The sequence below is a fragment of the Capra hircus genome, chromosome 13, assembly GCF_001704415.2.
Source record: "Capra hircus breed San Clemente chromosome 13, ASM170441v1, whole genome shotgun sequence".
NCBI classification, from domain to species: domain Eukaryota; kingdom Metazoa; phylum Chordata; class Mammalia; order Artiodactyla; family Bovidae; genus Capra; species Capra hircus.
In genome coordinates, this window is record NC_030820.1 from 64,430,057 (window position 1) to 64,456,381 (window position 26,325).

The 26,325-nt window shown below is 39.8% G+C and overlaps 1 protein-coding gene and 1 long non-coding RNA gene across 12 annotated transcripts in view; one reads left to right on the forward strand and one right to left on the reverse strand.

Moving 5' to 3' along the window:
* Positions 1 to 24,622, reverse strand: part of CPNE1 (copine 1) — a 39,015-nt gene extending 14,393 nt beyond the window's left edge. The window contains exons 1-4 of one of the 11 annotated variants that reach the window (XM_018057778.1): positions 24,451 to 24,607; positions 22,292 to 22,401; positions 19,119 to 19,171; positions 1,467 to 16,471 (exon numbers count right to left, since the gene is read on the reverse strand). In XM_018057778.1, the coding sequence (XP_017913267.1) occupies positions 13,588 to 16,449 (2,862 nt within the window). In that variant the 5' untranslated portion in view covers positions 16,450 to 16,471; positions 19,119 to 19,171; positions 22,292 to 22,401; positions 24,451 to 24,607 and the 3' untranslated portion in view covers positions 1,467 to 13,587. Of the gene's footprint in view, positions 1 to 1,466; positions 16,472 to 19,118; positions 19,204 to 22,291; positions 22,402 to 23,902 lie in introns of those variants that run through there. The other 10 variants (XM_018057775.1, XM_018057781.1, XM_018057777.1 and 7 more) reach the window with 10 other exon arrangements.
* Positions 24,759 to 25,869, forward strand: LOC108637420. Its single transcript, XR_001919065.1, has 2 exons — positions 24,759 to 24,966; positions 25,689 to 25,869. It is a non-coding gene; the product is annotated as an uncharacterized LOC108637420 (long non-coding RNA).

Here is a 26,325-nt window from a genome sequence, read left to right on the forward strand (position 1 = left end):
TTGACGGTCTGGGAGCTTATTAGAAAACCAAACACACACCTAGTCTAAGAGCACCCACGTCCTAGTCTTTTATCCAAAAGAAATAAAAACATTATGTCCACAAAAAGACTTGTACATGAATGTTCATGGCAGCTTTATTCATAACAGCCAAAAATTTGAAACAGCCCAGGTATCCATCAGTATAAGAATGGATAAACAAACCACAGTATGTTTGTATATGTAATAGAAAGCTACTCAGCAAAAACAGAAACAAACTATTCATACCTGCAACATGAATGAATCAGAAGCATAAAATGCACTTACACTCTATCAAGTTTTAGGACAGGAAAAAACTATCACGAAAAAAGATTCAGAATAGTGGTTTTTCTTCCCGTTCCCCAGGGGAAAAGCAGGTGTTAACTGTGAAGAGGCAGAAGAGAATTCTAGGGAGAATATAAGTTCTTTACCCAGATAGGAATGTGAGTCACAGGTGTATTTACCCTTTTCATCTAATGGTACATTGAAGTTATATTCATCTTATATGTAAATTTTATCAACCCCCTGTCCCAAAACCCATATTCAACTCAAGGCATATTGAAATGTTTATGGGTGAAGTACGCTGATGCTTGCAACTTCTTTGAAATGCACCAAAAATTAAAATGATTTATGGAATGCATAGATGTAGTAAAATATGGGAAATTTTAAACCGTAGAATCTAAGCGGTGGGTATATGGGAATTCATTGTATAATTTTTTCAACTTTTCTATTTGTTCAAAGTTTTTGTAGTAAAATGCTAGCGAGTGGGAGGAAAATGGAAGGGGACTTCCCTGGTGGTCCAGTGGTTAAGAATCTGCTTTCCAATCAAGCGACACAGGTTTGATCCCTAGCTGGGGAACTAAGATCCCACATGCCATGGGGGAACGAAGCTTGTGCGCCACAACTACTGAGCCCGCATATTGCAATGAAAGGTCTGCATGATGAAACAAAGGTCCTGTGTGCTGCGACTGAGACCTGATACAATCAGAAGAAATTTCTTAAATAATAAAAAAAAAACGTTGAGGGAAAAACTTAAAATGGAAGACTACAGGTTTATTCCTGATGAAGACTGTGAAAAAAAAAGAGACTCTGAGTGAACTATAAGAGCGTTAGCAGCAATTAACTGTGGTGGTGAGATTATAGACAACAACTGGACCTGTGGCTTTTCCCCTCTGTAACTTCTTAAAGATCCCAGAAAAAGATCCTTTTGAGCTGAGTCAAACACATGGGGGTAAGGAGCTTCCTCTTGTACCAGGCCTCAATTTCTGGTAGGCTAGAGTCTTCTATTTTAGTCTGTTACCAAAACCACCGTCTTCACAGCTGGCCCTATTCTTGTTTCTTCTCTGCCCAGACTAAAACCACAATCGGAATGCTGTGGGCCCCTATCTGTCTCAGAAGCATACAGGGCTGGATTTCATTCTGAGAGGTCAGAGCTTCCTGGATAACTACAGTTTTTTTTTTTTTTTTTTTTTTTTTTCACAAATCTGATTTTTACTTTCTCATAGTGCTTCTTATAAGCAAATTTTTATAATGTGCAGTTTTCCATCCTTTGAGTCATATTCCTTTTAAACTTTCCAATGCATGGGTTTATTCTCCTAAATCCAGTTTATCTCCTTTAAATTTCATCTCCAAACCTGCCCATTTGGAAATCTTCTAGTTAAAACTAGTCCATGTCACTCTTCCATCTCATATCCCTTTAACAGCCACATACTTTACACCAGTCTCATTTACTTTTCATCTACTGTCATTAATCTCATAGGGTTTTCAGTATCCTTTATAGAGACTGGAATTTTACAAAACTTTATTAAATATAACATTTAAGTGAGTCAATAAAAGAATCTCAAGAATTTTTCCATTTATTTTTGCAAGAGATCTGGCTAATATTCATCCCATTTTTTGTGTACTTGCTTCTCAATCAGCCCATCTTGCCTGGATATCTGTAATCATCTTCTAACTGGTCTCCCCATTTCCACTCTTGGTCCCTTCCCACCTGTTTCCCATGCTGAAGGCAGAAATTTTCCCTGACTCCAACCAACAAAACCCAGCTTCTCACAAACCTATCAAAATGTGTAACTTACTTGCACACTATCTATTACCCCTACCAAATTATAAATTCAACAGGGGATGGACCAGATTTGTCTTATTTCCATTCCAGTGACTCACACATAGCAGGTGCTTAACAAATAACTGCTAAGTTAATGCTAAAAGAAAGGAGTGATAACTTGAGGATCCTCAGAAATAACCCAAATAAAGGCCTGGCCTGATGCTAAAGCCATCAAGGAGAAGTGAGCAGTCTAGGAACATCCAATGCAAAAGACTAGCTTGTTCTCTCTCTGTGCACCCACAATTCACATCTTTCCACCTGGGGAATTGCAAATGGAAACAACTGAGTTTCCAGCAACAACTTTTTCTGCTTTTGCTTTCCACCACTTGGGAGTCTCATTCCTTTCATTTGCCCCTGGTAGATCACTCTCCTCTGCTTACCCCATCACCAGCCAAACTTAGAGCTTCCCATGCCTCATACCCTGACAGGATACTGTTCCTTAAAGAAACTATACTCTCATTTTTATAACTTAAAATTCACAACATGTTAGAAATAAAAAGGAACTAAGTGATCATCTGATTCTCGATTCAAGATGAAGAGGAAAGGTGTGATTTGGCTAGAGACATACATGGGTAAGTAAAATGAGGACTAGAACTCAAATATGCTGACTCCCACCTAGTCCCAAGACTTTGGGCTGTAGTCATACCCTTCTACACTGAGAGAACCTTCCTTCTTCTATTAATAGCAATATGATACAGTGGGCTAGAGTATGAGTTCTGCAGTTGAAGTGACCAGGTTCCAAGTACTGGCTTTACTCCTTTCTAGCCACAATGAGATACTACTACACACCCACCAAAATGTCTCACCTATGCAATTTGGGCAGAATTCTTTTTTACTAAGTCTTAGGTTCCTCATGTGTAAAGTGGAAGGTATTATCTATTTCTAAAAAAAAATAACATCATAAATAATGTGTGCAAGATGCTTAGTACAGACTCAGATACTATTATTACCAATAAACATTAGCTGTTACTATTATCCTTCAAGTCTAGCTCTCAAATGTCCCCTTGTCATGATCTTTCCAGCACTCAGCTTCTCACTCTGGACTACTATACTCGATCCACACCACAACTGTACCCTGTCAGTGCTTCCAGCTCCTGGCCTGTCAATGAAATAACAAGTTTCTTCAGAAGACACTGTGCTTCAGTATCTATGTCACAGGGCACAGACCTGAGCACACAATGGGAATTCAAAACACCTGAGGGAGGCTTGCAGTAGTGTGCTGGGGCAGGGTTGAATAGTTTACAAGAGAGGACTGAAAACAAATTTTGTAAGTAGGTGGCCTCGTTAAAAGTTTGAACCACAGAAACCGGGCAAACGCTAAAAATCAGGGCTTCCCTTCCCCTTCGAGCCAGTTAACTAGCATTCGACTGTTGATAGGGAATCTGTCTGCCACTGTCTGCCAACAGGGAGCAACTCACTCTGTATTTTCTTTGGCTTCCCCTACCCCTACCTTGTGAGATTTTAACTTGGCTCTTCATAAACCAAGAACAGATCTTTCCTCCTGGATCCAGATGGATTCAATTCAGGGCCAATCGAGCTGAAACTCATCAGTCCTTCACACTCAGGAGTTATTACACTGCCTTCCTCCATTCCCAAAAGTCTAACAAGGCAAGGCACCAGCCTTCGACCCTATTTCCAGGCTGTGAGGAAGAAAAGAGCACCCATCTGTATGGCAGGATCACTCATTCACAAACCAGAGCCATGCTCTCACTTCTGTTGCCTACCTTGGCACGCTGCAGCAGCTCACATGCTGGATCAAATCTTGAAAACCCATCAGGAAGGTCTCCATAAGCTCCCAATGGGGAGAAGACCATTCATGGAATACTCTCTTCTCATAAGATTGAAAAGACAAATTACACCCCCCGCCAGCACTCTTCCTTTCCCTCTCTGCGTCCAGGGACATGAAGGAGGACAAGTATTTCTACCCCTGCCTCTCCCTGTAACTCAGGATTCCCCAAATTTAAATCAGTAGCCTAAGGGACAGTCCCTCTTGGGTCACAAGCTGAACCAAATAGGCAAATCCTTACTATAAAATTCTTTATTCATTTAATGGCTACTAAAATTGTGTTTATAAACTAACATCATAAATAATTTGGTTTAGATCCATGTATTAAGAAGTCTGGTTGTCATGCAGTACTTGGCAATACTAAAAAGCTTAAAGATATGCATGTTTACATAAAAAGTGAAAAGTGGGAAAATATGGTATAGTAAATGGTCGCAGGGTTTCTCATCCTGCTATACTTCTGCGGTCAAAAAAGTCTGAAAGCCACTGATCCAACACCAACGTCCCCAAAAGACTTGTCCAAATATGGGCAAATCCAACCATTTGTGTCCAACTCTCCAAAGGGAATCTAGCTTAAGGAGAGAATATGGGGAAGGAATCAAACCAAGGAACACACAGCCTTCAAAGCAAGATAAGACTGTATCAGAGCGGAAGGTTTTCCTCATGACTTTGAGCTTAAACAAAGCCTCCACCTTCTAACTTCAAAACGAGCAATTGCAGTATGGGGACAAGGCTGGAGCCCCTTCCCCAGCTGGCTCAGGATCCATGAGAAGAGTGATGCCAATGGCCTCTCGTACCTCCCTGCACCCCAACCTCCAAAGGTCAAGGAGAGGCAGGAAACAGCTAAGGAAAGGAGGGGCTCTGCCTCAAGTCATACAGACAGATGATCATTTAATTCTTTCCTTTATGAAAGAGACTTTGGGCAAGTTATTTCGCTTCTCTTTGCCTGGATTTCTCCATCTGTAAAGTGGGGATAATGATATAAACTTTACAGGATCGTTGTGAGACTTAAATGGGATCAACTGTGGAAAGTGCCCTACATGTGTTGATTGCTCCTCTGTTCAGTGCTCATAAATGGTTCCTTTTACTGTTTCATTACCTATTTGGTGGTTGACACCGGGGGAATACCTCTGGTCTACCTGCTCCAGAGAACTTAACTGGCAGGAAAGGAACAGCCTCTAAAAAAGGGAAATGAAGACCCTTTCCTCTAATGAAACCTTTAAGCTTAAATGTGAAAATGCTATCACTCAGGAAAAGCCATAAAGCGATAGCCAGACCAATATTTTTAGTTCCACTGGTGTTTCATTCAAGGTTCAAATTTACAGATTTCCAGAAAGAAATGAAATGGCTGGGTTCACAGAAGTTTAAAATCAGATATAATGAGATTATCTAACTTAATCCCATTTGTTAATTAATCCTATTAATCCCACTGAAGACAGAGAAAGGAAATGATTAGTTCTGGGACACACAGTAACTTGGGTGAACCACAACTTGATTCCCTGAGGATGTGGTTTCCAACCATTAACCAACATTCCACACTTTGTAATCCAATTCAATCCAAAACCCACTTGGCCACTAAAAGAGCAGTGGGCTCATGTGGCCTCATCTCACGATCTACACTAACTTCGCACACAGATCGAAAATAATTCTGCATCCACCACACATTTTCTTTCGCTATTTGTCTGCCAAGGCAGGGATGGAGACACTGTGGTACTCCATATTACATGTTTTCAAAGGAGTAAACTTTAAATAACAAGCATGAATATAGCACATAAAGTAGAATTTGCTTCAGAAAATGAATTATACCAAAAATTTCAAAGAACACCAACTGGGCAGTCACCTCTGCCTTCAACCTGCCCTGTTGGAATCTACATATTAACCCATGTTCTTTAAATGAGACATCTGCCTCTATTGCCTGCAGTATATCTGAGACAACAGTACTAGACCACCTTCCTCAGCATCTCCAGGACAAGGACATCAACAAGACCTCGTGCATCTCCAGTGTGCAATGTGACCAATGGCACAAAAGAAGCTTAGTTAATGAACAAAAGCAGCAGAACCAGAGCCTTTGGAAGAGTCCTACCTACAGTTGATAATGTAAGCCCCCTCACTGGAATAAATTTACAAGGCATACATAGGAGAACTTTAGATGGGTGGATCTTCAGAATTTCTATGTTAGGGAAGTTGAGATGTTAAAATGAGGATTTCAAAAATGAAAACACTACATTACAGACACCCGTGGATGTGCCCACTTGCCATTGTGGATGGGGTGTGGGTGGAGGGAGATTCTAGCTCTGGGGAAGCTGCTGGTTGTAGCATCAGGGCTTTTACAATATAAAACTGTCACCTAGTTAACCTCCAGTGCAACCCATAAGAAAGGTAACTGAGCCAAGTTCTCAAAAACAAGCCTGCTAACACAACGGGGGGGGGGGGGGGGTAAAAGTTAGCAGGAATGCAACAACATTTGAACACCCAAAAGTGAAGAAACAGTTGAAAGAGGCAGCAGAACTAAGAGAGAAATGACAGGGAATAACTTTTTTTATATTGTAAATCTGGGCTGTCCAAAAGGGTAGTTTTGAACCACATATGGCTATTCACCACCTAAAATATGCTTAGTTCAAGTCATAACGTGCTATAAAATACCCACTGAATCTTGAAATCTTAGTACAAAAAAAGGAATGTAAAATAGTTCAATAATCTTGTATTGAGTATATTTAAAGAAACTAACATTTAAGATCTACTGGGGTAAATTATATCCTTAATTCACTTGTTCCAACCTTTTAAATCTGGCTACTGGAAAATTTTAAATGACAGATTATTTTTTCTATTGGACAGTGCTGCCCAAGATCTCTAGACTTGTGCTGCTCAGTACAGTAGCCACTAGTCACATATAATTCAATTACTGCGTTAGTGCAGATGAGAACACTTCCACTGCAGAAAATTCTATTGGACAGTGCTGGTTAAGAACAAGAACTAAAAGGGAGACATTTTACACAGAAAAGCTAAGACTGTTTCAAAATGTATCTAAGCCCAGAAAGGAATGCATAATCACTATGCATGTAAGTGGTTAAGCTGATGGAGAAATTCACAATTCTGAAGTGTTTATGAATGTCTTCTTAGACTGGTTGTTTATAAAAAGTGTAATCTGGCAGCTACTCAACAGACTGTTAAAAAGGGAAAAGGTTCTGGCCCTCTGCTAGGTCAATACATCCCTAGAACCAACCCTTGCCTTGTTTGCCTGCCCTGCAGACCATTCAGCTCAGTCATACCACTTAGGCTGCTGGAACCTCAAGCTATGCTGTTACGGGACAACTTAAAAGCGCTCAAGACAGGCAGAATTTTAGATACTGCCACTGTGTTGGCCTCACAGAATCATTTCAATCTACTAAACTAACAAATATTGTGTCCCCAAGAACCCTAGTTAAGAGATCACATGTAAGGCTTCCGTTACACTTGTTTCTGTCCCACCATTTAGCAACCGGTTAGGAATCCCTTTATCTACTGAAAGTTCCAGTGGGTCATGAGTATATACCTTGTATATACACAACTGAGCACTTGTATCATTTAAAACTGAAGTCTTAAGACTTTTTTTTTTAAGTCATTCAAGTCTTTTTTTAAGGCACTGAAGAACAGGTTATCTTTCATACTCCCTTTTCCAACCAACACAATGTATAAGTACTAGATGCACTGCTCAAAACACTTACTTAGCATGAGTTATATGGCTAGGCTGTATATCCATGTGAAATTGTCGGTAACAGACGTTTCCAGTTCCAACTTGCCAATTCAGTGGTCACAGAAGCAAAGGTGATTAGGATTATTTACTTCAGTAAGAGTAATGCAACTAATGCAAGTCTTTCTACCACCTAAGCCAGATTTATAGCAGAGGGATCCTCCTGGGCCCACACCACAGAAAGGAGTTATATATAAAGGATGTGACATTTTTTTGTATTGCAACCCAACACATAGGGAAGTGCGGAACAAAAGACAAAAGAGGAAATTAGCAATACCACCTGTTAGTATGGTTTAAGACCCCCCTAAGCAGCTGAACTTCCTTACCCTTAAGACTTTCCCACTCTGCAAGGGCTAACAAGTGACTTCTTGTACAATGCAGTGGTTACATTTGATGTGTAGCACAAATGCATAAATGACAAATCTTATTTCACTAATCAAGAGCTGCTGGTGAACTCACACTCACTCCAACTCAATTAAGTTAGGGTTACAGAGAGAGTGGTGAGGGGGCTTCAGTCAAAGTAAAATTTAACAGTGCTGGTTACTAAGCAAGCTTACTGTATAAGCATGTAAAAGGGGAAATTTGACAGCATCAAAATAGGGAATCAACACCAAGGACCAGTCTGATACTGGAATACTGGGATGTGTTATGATTATTTAACATCTTTGATTGTCCATATTGAATTATGTTCTCTGCCTGGTCATGGCTCTATTTTCCCCAAACAGGCACCACCTCCTTCACTTGACATGAAATGGCAAGCCATCGGTTGACTAGGAAAACTGATGATAAACTATTAAGTCACTAAAATCAGAGTCCGGATGTCTGGAGCAGCTAGAGGGCCAACTCCAGTGTTCTGATGTGCTATTTACCCACTTCTCCACAGCTGGTGTTTGCTTAGTCTCTATGACCTAATGGTCAATATTTTTGCTAGGGAGAGGTTCCTGGGGCTCTCAACAGAATTCATGGAATATGGTTAATGAGCACTACTTTCCTTTCTCTAGGTTTTAAGAGTGCTGCCCTTCGGTCGCTGGGGCTGGAATGTTTGCCCCAGGAGGCTTTTTGCCCCTTCAGTAGGAGAACAGTATGTAGAAAAGCAGTGCCTTGGTTGCTAGTTGCTAGTTATGGTGATGCAGAAAAGGAGCCACATGCTTGTCAGATTCCCTGGCACAAAATAGCTAAGGCACCGAGAACAAATCCAAGAACAGCACAGTGAAGAATTAAGATTTACACAAGCAGGCACCAACAAGAGATGAGCCCACTTATTGGCTGAACAGAAGAGTTTCCCCAAAGTCACCACAGCATCAGAGGATTGTGCCACCACCAGAGTACAGTCTTCCAAGAACATTTTAAAATAAGTTAATGTTATCTACCAGATTCCATGCTAAAAAGAAGTGGAATATCAAGCAATTTTTTTAATTAAAAAGAATAGCCATTAAGTTTGGAATCTACCATATCCCATAAAAACTCCACTTCTGGGGGTAAGGAGAATGGTGGAAATGCATATAATTGACAGTTACTTGCTGTAAAACAATGGAAGGCAGACAACCATGAGTTATAGAAATTGAGTGATCTCTCCTGAACAAGAAAGAGACATATTAGCACACAGTCTACCCTTTTAAGATGGTAAAGGCCATTCTGGATATTTCTGGATATTCCAAACAGCTGATTTCATTCTGTAATTTTTCAAATGCTTAGTCAAACTGTCACAATTTTTAGAACAGCTCAGCAACTATCTGGAATTTATTACATCTAGTCTAAAACTTTCCCAAACAAGCTGGGGATTCAAACTCAAATTCAGGCTAAAACTTTCAAGATAAAGAAAAAAGTTATAAACATTTTTCAAGAGTTTTGGTTAAAAGGAACAGCCCGCTAATTTCTCTGCAACTCCAATTCAGTTTTGTTTTTTTAAAGAGACTCTATGGAGTTTATGGAAACTTTTTATTTGCTATTTTTTTTTCCAGTAGAAGTTGAACAAACGTGAAAGGACAAAATCAGAGCATCAGTGTCAGAAACCAGCAATACTTTTGATTTCTAGCCCCACTTCCCCACTTCAAATACCTAACATACTCATGCAAAAACAAAGAAGGAAAACAAAGTTTTAAAGATATGTGCAAGTGACAATATAGTCTGAATATTTCTTTTCCCATTTCCTAACCATTAAAAAAAAAAATTCACAGCCCCCTTTAAGACTCCTTTCATGAAAAGGAGCACCTGGTTTCCAGTTCTTTCTCAGTCCACATTAACAAAGTGGCTTGCTAGCAAAACAAACATAAGTCTTTAAAAGTGGATACCACAGATTTGACCTAGAATCAAGATTCCTCCCTGCAGTTCCAGGTATCCTCTTCTTTCCATACTTCAGCATTAGCAGACAAGGATAAGCAACAATCGTTACCTCCAAGATCACCAAAGCCATGTTTCCAAAGGCACAAAATATTTTCGAGTTTTTAAAAGACCCAAAAATACCTAATGGTATAGCTCAATAGAGTACATCTGTGCAGTTAAAGCATTAAAAGCATCAGCCTGTTTTATTTCGTGACAAGTTTATTGAACAATATTCAAGACTTCATCTATAAAAACAAAAATCTCTGCTGAATGAAGCCCAGGCAGTATTTTGCTGGCAATGTTGTGGCCACATTGGCAATAAGTCATTTTATTGTGTCTGCTTTCTAAAGTTTGGACTACTATAGAACTGCCAGTAGAACAATTTAAATGTTTGCCAGAGTAGGAAATAATTTTTTCAAGTAATCACTGCCAGAATTTCTTCCAGAAAATTTAACTAGCAGCAATTTTACATTTTCTTTACTCATTTTTAAAGTGTTCTTCAACTGATTAGTGGATTCATTTTTAAACACTTGACCCACACCTGTACACAATGACAGAACCCAATAAAAGGGACTCAGCTTGATTAAGGCTTTCGTGCATCCTTATTTTCATCCAAGGTATTTCCATCCAAAATGTATGTCTGTTTACTTCCATACACAGCCCTATATTTTCATCCCGTGGGTTAAGACTGACTTAATTACACTGAATATTACTCTCTGAAATTCCGAATAAAGTTTCCTAATGGAATTTCCACTATCAATGCTTTGACAACTTGAAGCACAAAACTAGAAACTTATCACTTAATAGTGTTGTGTTACAAAAAAAAAAAGCCACTAATAATTCTACATCCAAACTACAGTGCAAACACAGAACACACCTCCAAATGTTGCTTATGAACTAAATGTTTCACTGAAGTTCAAGAAAAGTTTACAAGTTTGCTTATTTATAAAATACATTTTATAGATTTCACTAACCCTTTAAACTAAAAAAACAAAAAACAAAACAAAAAATGGAGGGGGGACCCACTAAACCTAAAAGTTTCTCTATTAATGTCAGAGTCACCAAAAACAGGCAATAAAATTTACACAGAAGATTGAAAATATCATGATAGTGTTAACAAATGCACAAAACTTTTGAGCAAAGCTTTACAAATCCTTCGTACCATACAAGCAAATGAGAAAATAATGTAAATTTTCATCCCAAACCTTATTCTTAGGAGAAAATTTGCAGGAAGAGAGGTATGAATAGTTTCACAGAACATATTTTCAAGAATTTTTTAAAAACTCAAACTCCAATCAGAACTAGATGGAACAGTATGCTTAGCAGTTAGCACTATGTTAATAAGTCTCAGATACACAAAAATCAAGTTCCAGAGGGCAAAGTATTTAATTACATTTCACAACAAGAGAAGCACTGTTGTGATCGACCAAATATGAAACACAATTCTCTCCAATTTCTACACAAACCACTATTTTTTAAATTTATTTAATTTGGTGAACAATGAAATCAAGTTTTCCTTTTTTTTAGCATTTATCTAAAATGTAGGAATAACAAAGTAGTTGCAATGAAGTATATGAAATATTTAATAAGAATTTATGAACACATAACCAAAATAAATTGTGAAAAATAAAAAGACTTTCATCTTCAAAACAACCCATTTTTCTAAAATGAAAGTAGCTTTCCAATCGGGAAAATAATCTGCAGTTGAAATAAGATTCCCAAGCAGTGCTGAAGTTTTTTGCACTCTGTCTTTGGAATGAGAATGATTACTTAACAGAAAACTTAAATTGAACAGCATATACAAACATATTGCTTTTTCAGTTGAAGAGGCAATTATCTAGTGATCTGTCAAAGCAAATTTGTATTCGTGAATTACCAAAAGACCCACAACACAGCCATTTCGTCTTTGAAAGTCTAAATAGTCCTTTCCCTAAACAAAAAATCCTGTACTGTCAATCCTCTAAGATTGTAGTGATGAAAAGGCTTTCCAAATCTTATCACACAAATGAAACTGTTGCCACTCTTAACTCTAAATTACAAGAGACGCTGTATTTAAGCGTTCTGCTGAATTGCAACACCAAAAAGGCACTATTTTTCTTAAATAGAAAATACTTCTTTTAAAAGGCTGACCCCTTTATAAGTACATTGATTTGTAGGAAATGTTGGGGATGTTTCAAACCAAGACAGAGGCCCATGTAAAAGACAAAATTGTTTTTCATGATATCTCACCAATCTCCCATTCCGTTTATAATATGTGACACGTCTTTAGAGCATTTTAAGAAAAGTAACCATAAGTAGAGCCTTTTGCGGCAGTGAGTAGGACGTTGTAAGGCAAATGTTTTCATGACAAGGACACTCACCAACCAGAACCCATGTGGTCCTCCTGCCTTAGCGTCCTGAATGCCAAAGTATGAAAGGGCAAGGAGTCTCAATTCTCTCCCCTCTAGCAGCGGCACTTGTACTCTTTAGAATTTTTGTAAACAGGCTCCTGATCAAACAACTAGACCAAAAAGCCTTCAAGTAACAGGATTAAGTACGTATCAATCTATGGGCTAGTTTATGGATCTTTTCCTATCACACTATTAATCGTTAACAAAACTAACAATTTCAACTTCAACTTTAAAAACCTATATATAACGATGCTTTCTTATGAATGGACCCTTTTTTATTTACTTTTACAAGTCATTTCACATCAATTTGGAACAAAAGGAAATTGCCAGAACATTAGAGTCCATCTTGGGCAGGATTTCAACTTAGGCATCTTAAACAATGATTATTGAAAGTGGTTTCTGGTTTTTTATGCCGTCCAAACAACAGGCACGATTTTTAAACTGACTAAACTACTCCTCGGCGGTCAAACCAAAAAGGCTCTGGTAGGTAGAGGACTCTGTGTTTTACTTTTGTGGCAAATGTCTTATTCCACACAGTTTTAAGTGTGACAATAGAAATTAAAAGTTCAACGTTGTAGAAGAAACCAAGTGTGGAGTTTCATAATAGAAAAACAACAACAAAGCAATTCTGCTCATTTACAAATGAGTCAATTAGGCAAACAAAGCAGCAACTTCAGAAGCAGGACTGTCTATACAGCAAGAACCCTCAAGAAGCAATAAAGGTACATACAGTGAATCTGTATACAGAGATTTTATTCAATTTTAAAAGAAAACGAGAACTTTAGACAATGCTTTGACCCTATAACAAAGCAAATCTGTCCAGCTTTGAACCAAATTCCAAGAGTAGCCAGCTTCTATTTTTCAGCAGCTGGCAAGAGCACCCTTAATGAGCTCTATTGACATTTCTATCTTCTTCATCCATATGGTATAAAACAAAAACCAATCTAGACTCCTTGATAAGCTTCATGTGGTCATTTGAGTTTTACAAATGGTTTGTCTAATGGTATGCCAAAATCATTTTTGTGTTCTCTCAAGACAGCTTTACTATAACATACAGCAATGTTTATCTCGGTAGTGAGTCTTCTGTAAACAGTCAACCAACACTCTATGTTATGGAAACCAATCTATATGCAATTGAAACAATCCACAGGTTCTAACCTGGAAACACTAGGAAAACAATCTGAATGCATTAATCACAGCACTATGAAGACTATATCTACCCTAGGAAGAATGATGTGAACAGCTACCCTAATACAAGTTTTACTTTCCTAGAGCCAATAGGTCTGTCATTTAAGTCAATGACAGCAGCTGTGGCTTCATCCCGAGATTCGAAAGCCACCATAGCTTCACCGGTGGGCATACCTTTTTCATTGTACTTTAAACACACTGAGCCTGGGATCACTTGATAACCGTAAAAGAAATCTAAAATCTCATCAATAGACACAGTGAAGGGCATGTTCTGTACTTTAATTATTGTTGGTCCTGGTTTTCCAGAACTAGATCCAAAGCCAGGAGGACCACCAATGTGGATTGGGCCAGGGCCAGGGCCAGGGCCAGGACCAAAGGCTGGAGGCCCACTCAAATGCCCAGGGGCATTTCCAAGGCCAGGGGGCCCACTTCCAAAGCCAGGGGGGCCACCTAAGCTACCAGGGCCATTTCCAAAATTTTGAGGGCCCCCTCCAAATCCTGGTCCACTTAAATTATTTGGTCCACCTCCAAAACCTGGAACATCCAGTCCTAGACCAGGCAAACCACTATTTCCAACTGAAGGCATTCCAGGCCTAGCATCACCAAAGGCCCCTCCTAACCCTGGAGGAGGGAGTGGTGGTCCAAAGGCATTTGACCCACCAAAATTACCAGGAAAGTTAAATGGAGGCCCACTGTTGGCCTCCTTAGATCCTACAGCCAAGAAGGCATGCTCTTCACCTCCTGCACTAGGCATTCCTGCACCGGGCATTCCCACACCAGGCATTCCCGCAGCAGGCATTCCTGCACTGGGAATTCCTGCATTGGGCATTCCTGCAGCAGGCATTCCCGCATTGGGCATTCCCGCAGCAGGCATTCCTGCATTGGGCATTCCCGCATTAGGCAGTCCCGCACTGGGCATTCCTGAACTGGGCAATCCTGCATTGGGCATTCCCACATTGGGAATTCCTGGAACTGCAGGATTACCTGGCGCAGACATCTTTAACCCCTTTTTTCCTTGGGCAGGAGGATTTTTCTCAATCTCTCTCATATCTTCTAAAGTAACTACATGAACAAAAGCTTCTCTCCCATTAAGTTTTTTACGGTGTAAGCGTTCAGACTTACGTGCATCATCTTCATTTTTAAACTGAACCAATGCCTGTCCTAGACCTTGCCCATTGTTATCAACAAGAACATGTACAGCATTTTCATCCACTGGAATTCCTTCTAGGAACTGAAGAACATCCATCTTGGTAATGCTGAAGGGAATATTTGTTATATGGGCACAGACTTTGGCAGAGGTGACATCCCCCTCCGGATTTAAGATCATTTCCCTCTGGTCATAGCTGAAGTTCTGCAGTCTTTTTCGAATCATATCTATCTTTTCTAGCATACCTTTCTTGGTAATTGGATGAACTTGAATAAAGCGATTACCCATGTATTGTTTATGACGACACAGAGCAGCCTTATAGTCAGCCTCATTCCTGAACTCTACGAAGCCTTCACCCGTTGCTTTCCCATTGGGTCCATAAGCAATGTAAATACTATCTTCCACAATATCCAACTTTTTAAAAAAATCAATGACATGTTTGTTTTCTGCTTCAAATGGCAGCCCTTTCAAGTAAACACAAAAACCAGCCTCATGCGGTGATCTTGACCTTGACCTTTTCTGCCCACTGGGCGATTTTGACCTGGGAAGTGGCTGAGGAGGGGGATGGGTTTGTCCAGAAGGTCCTATACTTTGCTTAAAAGTGATATGGCCTCCAGCAGCTACCCACTGTCTCTCTGTGGCAGGACTAACTTCCACATAGCGTTGAATCATCAGCATTCTGTTTCTTTTCAAAGCTTCAAATGTATCTTGAGGGGAGAGAAACTTAACCAATCCATTCCCATTATTTCGACCTACATGATCTTTCAACAAATGCACCGCATCAACACGGAGCCCATGGAAAAAATCTCGGACATCATTTTCCATTGCAGAAAAGGGCATTCCATGCACACTGACATACAGATCATCAGGGTTGATGGGAAGTGGTTTCACACTGCTTTGCGAGTTCATCTGGACAGGGTTAACAGGATTCAATGGACCCAGAAACACAGGGTTCAGGTTATTGTTCAGATTCACAGGTGCTCCAGAGCCATTCATTCCAGCAGGCAGAGGTGCCACAGGTGGCGGGTTCAAAGGTGGCATGCCTGACATGGGTGGCAGTGGGGTCATGGGTGGCACAGAAGGGACTGGGGGAATTGGGGGCACAGGAGGCACAGGAGGCATTGTAGGTACCGGAGGAGGAACTGGTATTGGGGGAATAGACGGCATTGGCGGCAAAGATGGCATCGCTGGGATTGGAGGAATTGGTGGAGGGGGGACTGTGTTCATCGGAGAGGCTGTGCTCGGAACAGTTGAGCTAAACGTTGGGCTCCCAAAGGAAGCCCCCATATTTGGAGGAGCCGTTCCTATGCTGGCTGTGGAAAATGTCTGTATGTTTTTGCTGCTTTCATGAACAGAAGTGGTGGCAGTAACTACACTGGGTGAAGGATTATTAAAGTTGGGTACCGTTGTAGGCAAGTTCACCCTGCCACTCATTCCTGAGCTAGGTGGCGGTCCTGATCTACTAGCATTTGCCGGTGGTATATCTAGGTTGGCGGTTTCAAAACGCCTACGACTCAGTTCAATCATATTCTGCATTTCCGTTTTACTACTCAACAACAGTGTTACTTTTGACCCTTTAATTGTACCACCTGTGCGCATCATACCAAGCCTTGCATCTTCATCAGTGGCAAAAACGATGAAAGCCTCACCCAGTTCACCCCCTACAATATGCACGCCCCCATCAGGAATGGTCAATCCAGAGAAGAAGTGGCGAATGTCCATGGTCCCCGCCACAATTGGGAGACCTTGCAAACGGATGACCACAGCCATGCTGCGCTGAAACCACACACACCTGCAGATGAGAAAAGGCAACGGCCAGGTCAGACTCCTGTTTATCACACCAAGTTTTCAGCTATAAGAATGACCATCTACCGTATTAGGCCCTCAAGTAGTCCCTCAAACTATCACAAGCAATGTCATTTTTTAAAATGTGGATATTCTAAAAACTGGGTACTATATGCCATTTACAATGTAAAACCCAATTTCAACATCCAAAAGACATTAATTCTGAAAACAATTAAAAGTTCAGGACTCAAAAGCTTCAGGGAAACAATTAGAAGTTCAAGACTCAAAAGTTACAGGGGAAAAAACCACCATAGGACAATAAAATTACCAATTATATCATCATTCTGGCCACTAATTATTCAGGAAGATTTAAAAGAAATGTGTATATCAAATCAGGAAACAAAGTTTATCTACAGGGGAAAAGATACAAAGAATGTATCAAAGGTAATAGTTAAAACTGGCTCAGAATCTTCCTTATAAACTTAATAACTTTGTAGAACTATTGTAAAATTATTCTATATGGCTTGATCTCATAACAATGAATTTCAAATAACACTAAAGCAGATTCAAGTCTCAAATAAGTGATTCCATATTTCACCCTAGGATGAAACAATTTACTAAAGAAATATTTTTATAAAAAAAAAGATACATGGGATTATGCATTACATACAAGGTTAACACATACTAAGTATCCCAACGAAATACTGAATAAAATAGCCAAAATGTTAGACATTTGAAGTCATCACTCCAAAAAGTAGAACCTGGTTACAGTGCCATTCAACATGGCTGTTCCAATTAAAACTCAGGTCCAAGGACTCATTCTCAAACCCTCATTTAATAAGGTCTTGTTTATCCCACAGGGAGGGCTGATAATAAAAAAGAGCTATTTTTTGTTTCTGAACTAGTGAATGAACTTAATTATTCAGTTATTGTGACCCAACGTAACTCCTAAGGTATTTCTGGGTGCTCACTAATCTCCGTAGATAATGTCCATTTTGATATAATCAAAAAGAAAAGTTTCTCCCAGACTTAAATAAAATTTCAGTAAATAAAATTTCAGTATTTCAGTTCATATAGTTTCTAAGAATAAATGCAAAAGCAGCCATTTGTAAAGTGATCCAAAACAAATTCTTGAGGCTGAAAAAATATATTAATTTGAAATTTATGTGGTCAACAACATAGGATGTTTTCCAAGCCATTTTAAAAATCGACTTTGAAACATAAATCTATGAAACTGGCTTTGTGATCTTAGGAAAATTATACATTATGTGAGCTTTGGCTTCATCACTTCTCAAGTAAGAACAAAGAAGAGCAAAGTTTCTTGCTGCAAGCTCTAAGGATACTAACTCCATGAAAGCAGCTTTCCAGTGTCAAATATTACATGAACACTAATTTCCGGCAACAAAATCCGCAATTATATCTCAATATTACGACTGCTGTACACAAGAGAAATACATTGTTTGGCTTTCAGACACTTTTCTCACACACACCTACACAAAAATAAAAGCCACCTTCAAATTTAACCCAGAAAGATGGACTGGCAAACACAAAATAAGACCACGTAAAACACTAGAAATCTGAAAAGAGGCAGGGGGAAGCTTTTCATTTTTGGTCAAAAGGATCAGTAAGAAAAATTAATACTAAACACATCACACTGATAAGACTCCTTTGCCCTTATTTACTATTTAGCAGTCTCTTAAGAAGTTCATCAAGAAGGTTCTGGTTCATTAAATCAAATTCTCATTCCTTACATTGGATATACAGCAAGCTAAGACAATAATCCATTCAACTTCAAAAATCACTTAATCACTAATTGGGGGAAACATCTTGGGTAATCTAGATCCCCAAAACTTGAGAGAGAGACAAAGATAATGTTAGATTGCATTAGGACAATAAGATGAGAATTTTAATATGTCCCAAGAATTAAACACAGGGCTAAAGTGACAATACACAGTTAAGTCTTCAAACCATCTGCTGCTGAGAGATGGGATTTAGTCAAAGTCTGTACAAGGTACACATGAAAACATGATATTGAAGGTCTGCCCAGATTACCATCTAGAAAAGGGCTGAGTAAACTAAAGTCGTGCACAAGATTTATTCATACAGCCATCCAAAGGGGAGAAGGTTTTAGGTTCTGAAAAAACATGAAATAAAATCTGCTATTCTGCTACAAAGTACCTGTCTGACAGATAAGTCATTTCAATCTATCTTGCTTGAGCGTATCCTAGTTATTTAACAAGAGGGTCAGATTCCAATCAATAAGGTTCCATCTAAAGTCAATTTGTACTCGAAAACATATGACATATATACTTCCACCATTTTCTCTACCTAGTCCACAAAGGAATATTAAAAAAAATACCAATAACAAGCACCTCTATTTGTAGGTGGTCTAAAATGATACCGAGGAAAGAAACAGCTACTTATTGCCTAATAATGAGGAATTCAGCAGGAGAAATGCATCCATAGGAAACTGACTCCCAAAGGAATCAACAACTTCAAGACACCCGTCCACCCCAATCCCATCCCTCAAATAAGCTTGTTAAAAACAAACAAACAAACAAAAAACACAGTTATTATACGTATTTTCATGTTATTTAATAAGCTATCTCATTTTATTTTGTATAAAAACAAACCCTCTATTCAAATTCTCTTACCTGATAAAATAAGAGATGTATTTTCTTAACAAGAAGTAGAGGTCAAGTCAATCCTGTGGGCAACCAATTAAAACCAACTTTTAGACTGCAATAGAGAATAAATGGAGGCAAAAATCAATGCAGGAAACACAAAAATACGCACAGGCCACACTGAACTGTATATTACGAAGGCGAGTAGGAAACCACTGGAGTACATCATTACGAAGTATTAGAAAAAAATATAGGTACCAAAATCCCACATGTTTTTTATTTATTATTTGGTATTGCTTTCAAATGCTTTCTCTCAAAATATTATATATTTACACACATCAAGAATGTGTCATAAATTAGCCCAAGAAGAATGAATCAACTGAAAACTAAAACAGTCATAAAGCTCAACTTCACACCTGGTAATTGCTTTAATCACTTGATGATTAAACCAGTCCAGAAAATTCCATAACACAAGTCCAACTGCAATCTATCTCCTCAGATTCCCACCAAATTTTTATGAAAAAGCACAAATTCACACAGTAACAGTTACTGGACAAATTAAGTCATCAACTCAAGGGTATTCAAGGAAATTACTGCAGTTACTCTCTCAAGGTATTTTCCTTTGCACCAAAATAGCAATCGAACAACAAAAAAACACAAATGAAGTAAAAGCTCTGGCTGTAGGAGTTAATTCCTAGTTAAAACCACCAGAGTTCAAAACATTAAGGGAAAGTTTTTTTCTTCTAACACACCAAACTTGTTCCAAGAAACTTGTTAAAAATAAAAAGTCCAGCATATTAAGAGTACTTCCAAAGTAAAAACACATCACTCATCTTTCACTGGAATTTCTCCCAAACTGGTTATGAACAATTCACAAGCAATTTATATGACCAAATGATTAGACAACTATATTCAAGAGTAGAAGAAAACGGTCACTGTTAGGTATTAAGATTAACCACAGAAGCCTACTTAGAATGATGATGCCTATTTTAAGCTATCTGTCAAGATCAAGATACCACCCCTGAGCTTAATATGCATCACTGGAAAGACATTCAAAAGTTTCAGTGTTACTCCAAACTTTTCTGAAGAACAAGCTAAAATAAACGTCAACATCCACTCAAATTACTACTAAAGAACACTGAGATTGTTTTGCCACAAAAAGTTATGCTATATGTCAGAAACAACACTTTCAAAAGTCCAGAGCATTGTGTTAAATTTTTTAATAGTTGTACAATCAATACTAATTTATCTAGAATTCTAAAACTCTTTACTTAAAATGCCACATCTAGTAGTTTAACAGGTCACAAAAGGCAACGTAAAACAGAAAAAGGCTTGCTTTACATAAAGTTTATGTTCAAACAAAGAGCATGAATTATTTACAGGTTTTTTCCCCTAAACATACAAGTTTGACTAGGGTAATTTTCTAGTTAAGCACTTGTGATGATTCCTACCGGAGATTCCAATTCAAAAGGTCTGGTATGGGGGGTGGGGGGGCGCGGGGCGGTGAGGACATGTGCCCTGAAGGCAAGGGAAACAAGTTCCTCAGCCTCCTCCCTTTCAGACCGGAGAAGGTAAGTAAGGTATGTCCACCCACAGAGGAACAAGCTTGGTATCAGCCAGTTAAGCTCAAAGGGAACATGCTATATCTACTACCAAAAATGTCTACAGAGTTGCCAGAAATTACTGAACAAGGAGAAAAGTTAAAAGAACCAGCTGAATTTGACAAATCTCTAGCTGAAGTGTATGTAACATGTTGAATTTACGTTACAAAATCAATCAAGACATAAATTGTTAATCTTCACTATTTCAGCAAAAGAGAAGCTCCACCTCATCCCATACCAAAGAAAAGTACACAGGAAGCTCAGGCTAGAAGCCAGAACTTCACAACTCTTCGTATTACATCCCTTCCTTCAAATAGAAATTCCAAGAACTAAAGTACTTTTGTTTTCAACATCTCACTTGGAAAGGGACGCAATGATTTAATAGAAGCATTACTGTTTAATAGAAGCATTAGGAACCTACTCATTCCTGCATTCTAAATGTCAGCAAGCAACTAAAGGTAGGATACCAAAATGAAAAATTCATTCCAATCACCTTAAGCTTTAATGAATTTTAGAAAGACTGAAACAATTCTAAGCAACAAAACATCTAAAATGCATGTTTTACCTTCTCACAGAGCTAAGGGAAAGAGAAAATGGCCTTGATTTGCCATTAAATCCACTGATATATTTTAGAACTAAAACAAGAAGCTTGCTTTAGTATACTTTTGCACTTTATCTTGAGGATTAACTCACATAGTGGCTTTGTTTCCACTTTACAAATACCAGATACATGCACAAATATTTGCTACAAAATTTTAGCATATTATTATGAGAAGACAGATTTTCTTATTTACTAGCCATTCCAAAAACTTGGAATTTCAGGATAAAATGTCTGACAACAATCTTCTTTACCAGGAAGCCAAGGCACAAATAGGAATTTGACCATTTCCACTATTCATTTGGTAATAAACATCCGAAAGTGAATTTTAACTTTGTTTAATCAGTTTTTGATCACAAGAACCAGGGTACAGGTACAATCTAAGATCTTCAGATTCAAAAGAAAACAAACATCAGCACCCTCTGAATGTTCACCACAAAGATGAGTAATAGAGAACCAATCGTACCGGGCACCATGTTACATGCAGCACAACCACATCATGGTATGCATTATGAAAAAGAACACAGCTTCATTGACTTATTTTGTCTCCATCCCCAAATGGATCACATTTCAGGTTCTGGGACTGTCCTTAAAACAAATCTGACACTGAGGGAGATATACACCTTTGATAGCATATTTCTCCACTGTCTCACTTATCTCCAGTCAGTATTCAAAGGCAGTGAATCAGAAAGACATTTTTAAATATTATATTTATGCTCTCGCAAAAAAGACTATATTATTTTTTATATCCCCCCAAATGCCAACAAAGTTCATTGTCTTACTGGCTTTAGACTTCAAAGAAACAATATTTCTTCTAACCTAGCCAACCACATTCACCCTCACTACTGGTTTTAAGGCTTTAATGAACTAAACTCTATGCAAACCAAAAGGTGTATGTGTGGTGGTAGTAAAATCTGACAAAACTATAGATTAAGTGATTTTTCTTAGTTGACCTAAAACACAACAACATTCACTTTTTCCACAAACATTTATCAAGCACTTACTGGCCAGGCAGAAGATCAGAGAAATGGAAGATAGTCACTGCGTTTTAGGCAGGGATATCTAAAAACATCTTTTGCGCAACCGTTACTGACAGAAGTTCTTCCTATTTCATCTAGAGAAGAAAATATTCAATAGAAGGATGGAGTGACTATCTACAAAATGGAATAAAAACAGCATGAATACTGGCGCTGAATTTCAACACCTGGCACACACTGGCCCACAAAATCAAGTTTCACATCTAAAAATTGTACCAACCCCCAAACTCATCATGCAAAAATCAGTCATTTGGTATGCCAAAGAAAGTGAAAGAAGCCTCAAGTTTTTTGGAATCAGAGTATAACAATGTATTCCAAGTAACTATCATGATGGTTTCTAAAGCTTCACATTTTTCACCTAACAGATATGAACATAAAAAAAATGAAATTATGCATCACAATCCATAAACAAAATAACCAATAATAGAGCATATACAAGTGATATAAAAATGCATTCCCTGCTTCATTAAAATTTTCCAGAAATAATACCGAGCACATCCTCAACTTTTACAAAACAAGCCAAACATATCATTTGCTTCAGAGATTATTTACCATAAACATTTTTTAACCTCCTGTAACAGTTCCTCCCAGTTTTTTAAAATTCTTAGAAAACGGCTGGACACAATTTCCTTTCACCAAGTCCAGAAATCCTCCACGCTATCAAAACTACGACCAGTCTGGTGTATCTCTACAATTAAAAAACAAAACGCAACGAGAACGGCCTATACGTCCAGACTTCTAGATTATTTTTTTCAATTGCAAATGCTCTGAAACGCATTACAATGTAAATTAAATAATAAAATCCAAGGAAATTCATGTTAGTACTGCATTTTACAAAAATTACACCATTTAAAACCATACAAGAAGCTTTAAAACAAATACTCGTCCGAAGTCTCTCCTTCAACAAAACCTTCAGTTGCAATCAGTTTTTTAGTAGGTTATATCGACTGGCATCACCTTAATCTTGTATATTTTGGTGCCTGCCAACTATCCCAATTTACATTGTCATCTCTGGGAATCCGGAGCAAGAAGGGTTTTAAGATCCAGAAACCTCGCTTATGTTGTCTATTTCCACTACACAGCTCTCGGTACGTTCAGAGCTGAATAACCCAGAGTAACCCTCACCGGAGCTCAAATTTTCCACTATACGGCACACACAGTCCATGCACTTACAATCTAGCAACTAAGCCCCCTGCACTAGTGATCTTCCTGTCACTAACCTGTGGATTATCAAAGCCGCTACCACTCATTTCACGTGGCCGCAAACTACCATCTCCAGCCTTCAATCAAAAACTCAGTTCACTCTCCATCAAAATCACCCAGTCTCCGCATCCCATTGAACCTCCTCCACCTTAAATGCTCGAGGATCTCTCCCAAGGGACACGTAAAGTGATGCTCTTAGCAGACCCTTCCCTATGCGGGAACCAAGGGCCTAACATCTTAACAATTCTCATAAGGCTCGCGAGGCGGACTCACCCCCACGCTACCCTTGCGGCCTTCTCAAATTAACTACACCCCGGAAAACAAGCCCCGCCCCAACGCTGGGCCTCAGATGCTTTTCAAAGCAACCCCCTCTACCTTCAGGCCTCCATGGCGGCCGGCCAATTCTGACTTCCTACACTCAAGGGAGAGAACCGACTACAGCTCCCTCCCCACAGGTGTGTCCAGTCCCTTTTTCCAGAGGCCTCCATCCCACTTCCGGTGGAGGGAGTGTCCTCACTACGACTATCTCACTTCGGAACACAGTTATAATCTCTGCCCCACGTGAGAGCATAGAGAATCTTGTTCATTTGGAATGTAGCGTGTTTTCACTGCAGTTCCCGTTCCTTTGCGGGCCGCTGGGGCACCCAGCTCTGGCTTCCTCCCCTCTCAGACGACCGGGGCGTCCTCGCTATGGCCTCGGGCCCTCTTCGGTAGGCAGACCATCCTCTCTTGTGTCTTTCTTAAATCCTCTCAGAACTGAGAGGCCCAAGTGGCGCCCCAAGACCCCCTCAGCTAAGCCCCGACCCTTTTGTGTAGGGCGCTCGCTGCGGCGGGCTCCGAGGCCTCCGAAGGCCCCGCCCCGGGCCAAGGGGCGGCTCGAGCCCCGCACAGCCCCGCCCGTTCCGGGGCTGCAGGAGTCTTACCGGCGAGAACTGCGCGGCACCCGAACCCAGACCCGAGTTACCCCCCGCGCGAGTGCCTCCGCCCCGCGGCCGGCAGCCCCAGCCCGAACGGCTTCCCGGAGCCCAGAGCAGCCACCTCCTTCTCCGCTTCACAAGATGGCCGCCGGCCCGCTCCGCAGCTCAGCGTTCCAGAAGGGGCGGGGCAGAGTGACTGACGTCACGGGGCGTAGCGGCGCAAGCGGGCTGAGCATCTCGGGAAGCTCCCGGAAGTTGCCTGTGTTTCTTGTGAGAAGTTTGCGACGTTTGCGCACTAGCTCCGCCTTTAGGGGAGCGACGCTGCCTGATGGGATCAGGTCGTGTTTGGCGCTTGGGTTCAAGCAATTTCTTCTTTTCGAGCCTCTGCGAAAGGAAGAAAATACTGCCTACCTCGCAGAATTGCTTTGAGATTAAAAGGACCACAAAATGGTGGTGAAATTTAAAATTTTCAGCCCGGGGAGACTTACCAGTCCTCGTTAACCTCTCCACGACTGCACTTTGGTATGGTTTTATTATAGAAAAAATTATTCTTGTGCTGCTTTGGTCCTAAGCCTCGCAGACTCCGCTTGCTCGTATATATCCTATCTCTTGATTAATGTTACCATAATTGAACTAATCTTCCAAGGCAGAAAAAGAGGCAATTGACTAACAAATTCAGGGACTAAATTCCCCACAACTCCCAAGTTTGGGGAAGATTTGTGTTGCAGACTAGCCTGGTGCTAGCTGCTGCTGCTGCTGCTGCTGCTCCTAAGTCGTGTCCGACTCTCTGCGATCCCATAGATGGCAGCCCACCAGGCCCCGCCATCCCTGGGATTATCCAGGCAAGAACGATGGAGTGGGTTGCCATTTCCTTCTCCAATGCATGAAAGTGAAAAGTGAGTGAAGTCGCTCAGTCGTGTCCGACTCTTCGCGACCCCATGGACTGTAGCCCACCAGGCTCCTCCGTCCATGGGATTTTCCAGGCAAGAGTACTGGAGTAGGGTGCCGGATCACGCTTTTAAACAAATGTATGATGCTGGGAAAGATTGAGGGCAGGAGGAGAAGGGGACGACAGTGGATGAGATGGTTCGATGGCATCGCCAACACAATGGACATGGGTTTCGGTGGACTCCGGGAGTTGTTGATGGACGGGGAGGCCTGGCGTGCTGCGGTTCATGGGGTCACAAAGAGTCGGACACGACTGAGCGACTGAACTGATACTTCATTATATATACTTTTTGCAGGTAAAATGCAGTGCGTTAAGAACAAAACAACGTGGTACCCAGAATTGAATCCTGGAGTAGAAAAAGGACATTAGTGGGGAAACTGGCGAAATCTGAATGAAATCTGAAGTTTAGTTAATACTGATGTACAGATGTCAGTCTCTTAGTTTTGACATCATAGTTTTATGTAAGATGTTAAAAATTAGAGGAAATTGGGTGATAGACATGCAACTCTCTACTATCTTTGCAACATTTCTCTAAATCTGATTATTCAAAATAATTTATTCAAAAAACTATTAATTCCATCTCCTCCTTCTCGTTTGTCTGTATTTACCATACTTTAGCCTCGTGGCCTTCAAACTTTGAGTATCACTCACATGAGAAATATATTTGCAACCTGTAAACTCATTAAAATGTGTGATAAAAATAAGATACTTAACATATGTGCTATACTGTTGGTGGGAGTGTAAATTGGTGCAGCCATTACGGAAAACAGTATAGAACTTCCTCACAAAACTAAAACTAGAGTTGACATATGATCCAGTATCCCAGTACTGGGCATATAACCAAATAAAATTATAATTCAGAAAGATATTTGTACCCATATGTTGAATTTTTTATTTTTTTTGGCCATGCCTGCAGGGGTTTGATCCCTGGT